Source organism: Balaenoptera musculus, chromosome 14 (genome assembly GCF_009873245.2).
Source record: "Balaenoptera musculus isolate JJ_BM4_2016_0621 chromosome 14, mBalMus1.pri.v3, whole genome shotgun sequence".
NCBI lineage: Eukaryota > Metazoa > Chordata > Mammalia > Artiodactyla > Balaenopteridae > Balaenoptera > Balaenoptera musculus.
Window position 1 is genome coordinate 37,679,648 of NC_045798.1, and position 8,432 is coordinate 37,688,079.

The 8,432-nt window shown below is 51.9% G+C and overlaps 1 protein-coding gene across 1 annotated transcript; it reads right to left on the reverse strand.

Moving 5' to 3' along the window:
- Positions 1 to 598: 598 nt before the first annotated feature.
- On the reverse strand, positions 599 to 7,283 carry ADCYAP1 (adenylate cyclase activating polypeptide 1). The gene is made up of 5 exons (XM_036823493.1): positions 6,660 to 7,283; positions 6,223 to 6,333; positions 3,913 to 4,044; positions 3,369 to 3,467; positions 599 to 2,254 (listed from the first exon to the last, which is right to left on the reverse strand). Exons 2-5 carry the CDS (start codon positions 6,330 to 6,332, stop codon positions 2,065 to 2,067), a joined length of 531 nt encoding a protein of 176 aa, XP_036679388.1. The 5' UTR covers position 6,333; positions 6,660 to 7,283; the 3' UTR covers positions 599 to 2,064.
- Positions 7,284 to 8,432: the final 1,149 nt, after the last annotated feature.

Here is an 8,432-nt window from a genome sequence, read left to right on the forward strand (position 1 = left end):
GTAGGGCCACTAAATAGCCATCTGTGATTCGTGGCGATTTAAAAGGCGAAGAAAGGCACTAAAGCTGCAAACTGCATCCCGTGTCACATTGCCTGAGGAGACTGCAGAATTAAAGAAAGATTGATTCTGTACACAGGACTCAGGCATAGATCGAATGCCTCTGTGCTTTCACTGTTTGCAATGTGATCTCCTGGCAGCATCCATCCCGCCTGGGAATGCAAATCCAAGTCAGTTTTCTTTGATTTATGACTTCATACTGATCAAATCCGTAAAGGAAAAGGAAAGGTCCTTTAAACTTTACAAGCTAATGTTTAATCTCTTCTTGTTTTGTTTTGTTTTTTTTTTTCAAAAGAACTTGGGCCTGAAATTTGGGAGTTTGGCTGGCTGGTTTGCCTGTTGTTGCTTGATCTGGTTGCTGGGTGAAGGTTCTTTTGTTTATTGAGATTACTTGACAGGTTCAAGGAATTGATAGGAAACAGACAGACATGCTTTCTGTAGCCAAGAAAGAATACAAGGGGACATTCTCAGGGCCTGTTGGAGCTTGCTTACCTCACTCTTGACCACAAATATAAGATAGTACTCATACATATGAAGATGAGGTTTAAATGATTTATCAGTTAGTACAACTGACCAACATGTGAACACTACACATTCTAATATGACAAAGGTTGGTTTTATGAAATAAATTTTACTAAGCAATAAGCCATAATGTAGAAAAATACATTTTACCTACAAACTCAATCAACAAGAAACAAAAGATTCATATTTAGTGCATAATTACTTAGTGGTAACTACACAAGGTTTCCTACACTTTACAATAAGTGCTAGCATCAAACAACAAAAAAATTAAGAAGCATTACAAGTTTAAGAGAAGTGAATGAAAAATGGTAAACAGTACTTTAAAAACTGGTGTGAGAGGGTGGGAAAGAAGAGTCTTCAGAAAACCACAAAAGAAAAGGGTGGCTCCTACAGAGCAGGGTTCAAAGGGGAGGATCCTGGCCATTTCACAAGATGAGAAGCATGGACAGCACTGGAGAAAAACACATTGTACTTTGCATCCATTTCCAATACCCAGTGCCCAAAGTCAGGCAGGCAGGGGACTACGGTGGGACTCGGCTTATGCCCAGCTCCCAGGCCTGGGGCAGCCCCCAGCCAGTCCCTCTCCAGGAGGGTCCTCCTCCTACTGCTTTACGCTCTGCCTTTTCCAATATTCCTACATTTCCTTCACTTTGTTCCAATTGCCCTAACCTTGGAATATTGGGGTCCCTGAAAGTACAGAAAAGGGAGCTTCCTATTCAAGTCTCCCTTCTCTGTACAGTCCAATTCCTCCCCCAGGGAGTGGTATGAATCCTGGGGAGAAGCGCAATTTGGATCCGGAGAATTTCCTTCTGGGATGAGAGTCTGAAGAGAAACAAATACACATAAAAATAGAATCCAAGAAGGCAGAAGTATTGGAATTGCCACCCAGCGAGGGGGACAGTGGCTAGTTGAGTCCAGCTGGGATTGAAGCAGACTGCCCCAAAGACTCACTGGGAAAGAGTGCCCTTCAGCAATTCTCCCAAATCATTACTCAAAATCTCCCTGGAGCAGGGCATCACTGTTTATGTACAGTAGCAAATGGTCGGTATTAATATCTTCAGGCCTGTAGTGGATAAAAATACTATCCTTTTAATTCCAGTTTACAAAAATAGGAGTAATATTCAAAACAATGATTGTCTATTTTTCTATTTATTTTATATAAAAACAAACAGCTCAGGCGAACTTTCAATCCTTGTGCACACTTTGAACTGCTTTCGATTATACTTTTATATATATATTCTTAATATATATTTGTAATATATATATATCAATATCAATCATTGGTCCACAAAGTATATCTGTGCATTCTCTAGTGCTTTGTAAAAAGAAAAACAATATTATTATCAAAATATTCATTTAATGGCTTTACTTCATACATAAATACATGTTTGGACAGAACACAAGAGCGATGACTGTTCAGTCAGTTGGGAAAATGACTTTTCAGTGTGTCAGGGTTGTATACACAGGGTAGCTGGTAACTCATCGCTACAAATACGCTATTCGCCGTCCTTTGTTTTTAACCCTTTGTTTGTACCTTTTCCCTAGGACGGCCGCCAAATATTTCTTAACAGCCATTTGTTTCCGGTAGCGGCTGTAGCTGTCAGTGAAGATTCCGTCCGAGTGGCGCTTGGAGAGCGGCTCCGAGTCGTCGTCCGCGCCGCCGCCCAGGTTCCCACTGCAAGGAAAGGGGTCGGGAAGAGGGTGGCGGGGCGGGAGACACAGGTTGAATAGTTGCGGGAGGCAGACGGGCCCCACCCCAAGCGGGAGTCTTCAGGGAGGGCGCCGGCTCTCAGCGCCCACCGCGCCGCCTTGCTCGGCTAGAGAGCAGCCTGAGGGAGGGCTGCGATGGGAACCCTCACTCCTCCCTCCCCATCGACGATCTTGGGGCACTAAGTCCTTACAGAATGGGCCCCAGATGAGGTCCGGGCCAAAGGCAAGCGACTTAAGGCCAACCTCTCTCCAAACGCTGCCCTCTGAGATTTGACCATCCGTGCTTTTGCGCTCAATCGTCCTGACCGTTCCTGGCACACCCCCACCCGCCCCCACGTACAGAGAAAATAACCGAAGAGCCCTAAATTTCACGTTGGCTGCTGCCGTGGAGTTTACATCGATCCCGCAATTCCTAGTGAGACATGAACACTCCTCTCCTGCGCGCTAAATTGAAAAACGTGATAATAATATAAGTCGACAGGCTGTAGGCAATATTTTTCATCGCATGAATTATTAATTGCGGAAAATGTAATCTTTTGTCCCATGGGCTTTATTAAAATGTTGCCTTCTGCGAGAGATGCTCCACGCAAGCCCTGTGCTCTGGGTTTGTCTGGCACGAGCAAAAACTGTTTCCCTAAGTGTCCAAATCTGAGGATTTGTTTGTTTCGAATTGAATTTACAGTGAAAGAAAAATGAGGAAAGAAAAAGTCATGCTTAGAGGATATCCTAGCCAATCGTCCCACGAAGCTTGAAGGTTCTGAAGGCCTTGGGAGGGAGGGGGGCTTTTTCTTTTTTTCAATTATTCAAAACGGATCAGATTCCCCGGGTTTCCTGCCTTCTCCCTTCCTCGCCCAGTTCCCGAGCTCTCTGGCCAAACTTAAGGCGCGGTCTCCGAACCTTAGTCTGCGTCCGGGAGCTGGCCCGGCAGACCCTGCGGCGCAGACGCACCCTCGGCCCCACGTGCACGCACGGACGTAGAAGCTGCGCCGCCCGCCCAGCACGCGTTGGCACAGATACCCACCCTGGCGCGCGCGGGGGCGCGTCATTACGCGCGGGTTAACTCTTTCTTAAACTCTTACCCCACGCCCTTGGCCGTGAGCGTCTGCAGGTACTTCCTGGCGGACAGCTGGTCCAGCACTTTGCGGTAGGCCTTGTTAAGGATCCCGTGGGCGAAATCTCTAACAAGGAGGCAAAGTGCGCACCTGGGGTCACTGACTGTCCCCAAATGGCAGCCCCGGGTCCCCAGCTGGGCACGCACGCCCCCCGCTGCTCCGGGAGGCTGCCGGAGAAAACCCCAGAGGCAAGGCACTCGGGAATGACTCTTGGGATGTTCCCGTGAGTGTCAGGAACCGGAGTTCGTCCTGCTCTCCGGGGACCGCAGGTGTGGAGCGCGGCCGGGGCGCGCAGTCACTGCCACTCCTTGGGCCACGGACCTTTCGGTCCCCACGCGGCCCTCATGTCCACACAAACCGGCCCGCTACTAACTTTCTCTCGCTCTCGTGGGAACCATCCCGGGAGAGGAGAGGCTTGAGGGCTTTTATGAAAAAGAACCTATTCGATGGGCCACCCCCTGCCCCTTTCTCCCTCCCAGTCCTGGGCCGGCGCGGGGCCGCGCGGTGGTACCTTTCTTCCGCCGGGTAGTAGAGCGCGTAGGCGTCGCGCAGCGCGGAGGCGGGGCTCCCCACGCCGGGTGGATCCGAGTCATAGAAGTCCTGCAGCGGGTTTCCGTCCTCGTCGTACGCCTCGTCCTCCGGCCTGCAGGGGTAGCCGGGGGCACAAGGAGTGGTCAGTACAGGTCGCTCCCTGGCTCTGCGAGGACCCAAAGATCCCTAGGGGCTCTCACGATTTTCCTTCTTCCTAAAGACGCCCCTCGGAGAACTGCCTCTTCTTCTAGGACAGGGGTGCGGGTAGAAGTAGGAGGAGAAAACTACACCCAACAGAAATTCCCACCCCTCCTCTCGCGGGTGCAGGGTCGCCCTGCCCGGGCCACGGCCTCAACGGGCACTGGGAAGCCGAGGCGTCTGCGCCGACCTCGCACACCTGGCCACGGAGGAGGACCGCTCGGCTCCCGGCCTGGCGCTTGAGCCTCCGTCCACAAGCAGCAGTGGGCGGAGATGGGAAGGGCTCTAGGAGAGAGACGCTGGCCACGCGAAGACCGGATGGGGGAGGCCGGGAGCCAGAGAGGGTGGATGGCTGGGGAGTCCGGCGGCCAACGCCAGCAGCCACCCCCACCCAGCCTCCGAGCCCAGGGGAGTCCTTCCGCGCGCAGATGTAGGTCACGGAGAACCTCCGGCTTCTATTTTGGGCGGGAGAGGATCTGGCAGGAACATGAGTAATAGATGCCCCTAAACTTAACCTGTTTGGCTGCGGCTCATTCTGTGGCATGTCCGCGCCCTCCGGTACCTCTTGCCCGGAGAAAGTGCCAGGCACACGGGACTTTGAAAATAGCTGGGGGTGAAATTGGGCTTTTAAGTCCAGTAAGTAGATAGTTCGCGCTAATATGTTAGCGGTGGCGGGGCGGCGGGACAGCATCTCAACCCAGAGGCAAAGGGAAAGGGTCAAAGGGTCAACAGGAGACCGAGAGACAACGATCTCGCTGTCGCCCTTACCTACCGCCTCAATCCTTGCTATAGGACGGGAGAGGTAGGTTAGTATACACAATTCACTCGCTTTCGGCCGCTGGAGAGACTGGGAAAGCGGCCAAGGCAAGTAGCGCGCTTTAGGAGGGGTTAGCCATAGTTCATTACTCCGCTCGCCTTTCCTCCATCCGTGGAGAGGTAGGGGTAAGGCATCGCTGCGCTCGCCCCACACCCAGCCTTTCCTCGGCGACGCGCCTCTCTGCCCTGGCCCGGCTGCTCGGAGTCTCCGGGTCTTTCTGGGCACTTCCACCCCGTACCCCGTACCCAGATGCTGGAATCCGAATACCGAAGCCAGAACCCATCTCTCCGGCCAAATCAATGGTCAGCGACCCCTAAGGAGATCATTCTTGGGCGCGGCTCGGAGGAGCAGCTTTGCAGGCAGGACGCGCGCTCCTCGCCGCCGGGAGCCCGGCGCACAGCGGAGTGCCGATGCTGCGCTGCGCGGCGAGCTTCCACTCTCCCGCTGACAGGCCCGGGACTCTGGGGCTGCGGCGGGGAACCCGGGCAGCGCCGACCGATTAGAAACCAGGAATTAAGGGGCGGGGGGAAGCCAGGGTTACTCCTGCCTGGGGTGGGTAGGGCTGCCCTCCCAGTACTGCCTGCCAGCTTGCTTTCTGTTCCTCCTTTGCATCCATTTCATCTATTTCCCCCTCCCTCATCTTTGTTTTCCTTCTCTCAAATCGCTTCTTCTTAACTCTACCCGGCCAACACTCCCTCTCCCCAAGACTCAAAATGCAGTTGGAAAACCTATCACTTGAGAGGAAACTCTTCCAGTAGAAAGAATTCGAATTGAGGTGAGAAGGAGAGTAGAGGAGAGAGAGGGAGACCCCGCCCCGATAGTCCCGAACAAGCTGTAACAAAGCAAAGACCACGGGAGCTTCACTCTCACCCCACCCCCACCCCCAAACTGGCTCCGGGAGCCAAAGTTCTCCTAACTCAAGCTAAGAATAGGGAAAAGAAGTCAACTCAGGGCCCGGCCCTGCCCCCCTCCCGTGGGAGGGGTTGGGGGAGGGGAGGTTTCTCCAGCCCGCCGAAGTGCGCTCTGTCCACCCGGGCCCCGCGGCGGCGGCGGGCTGGGGGAGGGGGGCCGAGGCCCAGTGGAGTCTGCCGGGATCCTCCCGCTGAGCCACGGCCAGTGACCCGCGGCCGGACCCAGGCTGGCGGCGGTGCAGTGGGGGCGCATGGGGAGGTGGTGGTCGTAGCCTGACCGAGGAACTGCAGGAGGGCGACCACGAGGAGGTGTCGGGGGAAGGGAAGCCCCAGCCTCAGCTCAGCTCGGGCGGCCAGCACCTACCTGATCCCAGGAAACCGGAGTCCGGCGGCGGCCGGTGAGCAATAGACGCTGCTGTGCATTATTATCCCGTAGACCAGCAGGGCCAGCCTCACTCCGCTACACATGGTCATTCTGCGCAGGACGCGAAAGAGAGCACACAGCAGTCAGAACGCCCCTGGCCTTCCACCCTCCGACCCCTAGAAACTCCCTGAACTGAGGGAGGGACGGCGCTCACCTCCGACTCCCAGTATTGAATACGGCTTAATGACAGCCGGCGCGCCCCGCCACTTCCTTCTCGCTATAGTTAGAAAATATATGTATATACCCAATGCCCAATAACTCGCCAGATCTGGTACGAAGGAAAGCTAACTCGTACCCTGATGCTGGCGAAAGAATTAGCAGTCAGGTGAGTTGTTTGGTTTGGTAAGATTTTTTTCCCCTTACCATTCAACTCTTACCGCTGCCAGGAGAGGGTTTGCTGCCAAGTAGGACGGCGGGCAAAGGGCTTCTCCAAGTTTCTGCGCTGGAGTCACAACCCAAGAGGCATCACCGTCTGGCGTTAGTGTCTGAGCAGAAGGCGCAGCAACGAGCAGGAGGAGCTGAGGGACTTGTTTGCTGAGGCCAGTATTCTGTTCAAAAGTTTGTAGACGCTCAGAACTAGGAGGGAGCGTGACACCGAGAGAAGGGGGCGAGGAGAGAGATGCAGAAGGAAGAAAGAGGAGGCGACGAGTCAAGAGGGGAGGGGGACAAAGTGGCCTTAAGTCCACGGAGAGAAAGAAGTGATAAGGAAAGAGGGAAAGTCTTAGAAGGAGACGAAGGAAAGAGAGAGGGCCGCGACGCAGCCGGCGTCTGTGGGAGCCGCTCGGTCAGGCAGCTGCGCGAGTCGGCAGCGCCTTCTCTGCTCAGAAGTCCCTCTGGCTGCGTCTGAAGCTGCGGCTTCTTCTGCTGCTGCCGGTGGTTACAGAGGTGACCGGCCCTCTGCTCCTATTTATATGTGCAGTTAGCAGAAATCTATCCGAACATGGTTTTGGAAGAGCCTTCTTTGTCAACATCTGTCTGCCTATGGCCTTTAAGTACAGAATATTTTGTTGCACTGTTGCGCTCCGATTTTTATTCATGGAATGACTTCCTTTTTTTTTTTTTTTTCAGTCACGTAATGATCGGGTATCAGAAAAAGACGTCAGCATCCTAGTCCCTCAAGGAACATATTAACTATTCTGTGCCGTCCTCTTGGATAAGATCCGGAGTCATCGACTTCTCATAAACACCTTTCACTCATACAGTACAATTTTAAAGAAGTTTAATTATTTTGATTGTTTTCAATTTTACCCACTTCTCAAGGATGGGTAAAGAATTCATAGAATTTTGAGAATGGTGAAAATCATGTTTTTAACTATGTCCCTCTTATTTCTTTTTGCTTTTTCATCAAGCCCCAGCAATCAGAGCTCTGAGCTCTGGAATTAAGCACCATCAAGCCCTCCTATTAATAAATTTAATTTAGATCTCCTAATTTCTTGCGTATGTTCTTTTAGATAGACAATTAAATGTGGAAGTCGTTTTGTTTTTAAAGGGAAGTCTTGGAGGATTTTCAGTAAATCGCTAATGAGTCTGGCTGTCGTTGACAGTCTGGCTCTGAGTAGAATTGATTAGAGTTAAAGCCGCGTCCGGAGCGCGGCCTGTGGAGCTGTCCAGGCTTGGAGTGCTGAACTGTTTGGTCGCAGATGCTGCAAACACTGAGAATTGCCACTAGTTTAATTTTTCACCAGAGCCTCTGAAGATTTGGTAGTGGTGCCCTTAATGTGGCGATTCATCGTCCAAGTCCCCCCGTTGTTCAGATATGTTCCTCCCTTGCAGTGTCCACGAATGCCCTTAATGGTGAGAACTGTCCAACCCCTGCCTTTATTCTGAGTAAAGAGCATTCTATGTCTCCCCTTAGTCCTGGTTTTTGGATCTCTAGATGACCTATTTGGACGCCTTCACACTTTCTGTGGCTCTTACTAATTTTAACATTGAAATTGTGAAATTGTATTTTCCACAAAAACTGAAATTTTAAGAATTTGGGAGTGAGAAATATGTTTTTCCCCTTTATTTACAGCTTGAGTTCTGTTTGGGGAAATACAGACAGATGGGGAAAGCACGAGGATACCCAGTACAAGTTCACTTACTGAGGGTTTCTAACAGGAATCCCTTCGTTGGGGATGGCTAAAATTTTTTAACTGAAAATGACATGG

Bases quoted from the DNA above. Each gene is read 5' to 3' on its own strand.
- ADCYAP1 (XM_036823493.1), bottom strand. From the start codon at position 6,332: ATGACCATGTGTAGCGGAGTGAGGCTGGCCCTGCTGGTCTACGGGATA. The intron at 4,045-6,222 runs GTAGGTGCTGGC...CTACCCCTGCAG, and splicing joins CTCCGGTTTCCTGGGATCAG to GCCGGAGGACGAGGCGTACG. The intron at 3,468-3,912 runs GTACCACCGCGC...CCTCCTTGTTAG, and splicing joins TACTACCCGGCGGAAGAAAG to AGATTTCGCCCACGGGATCC.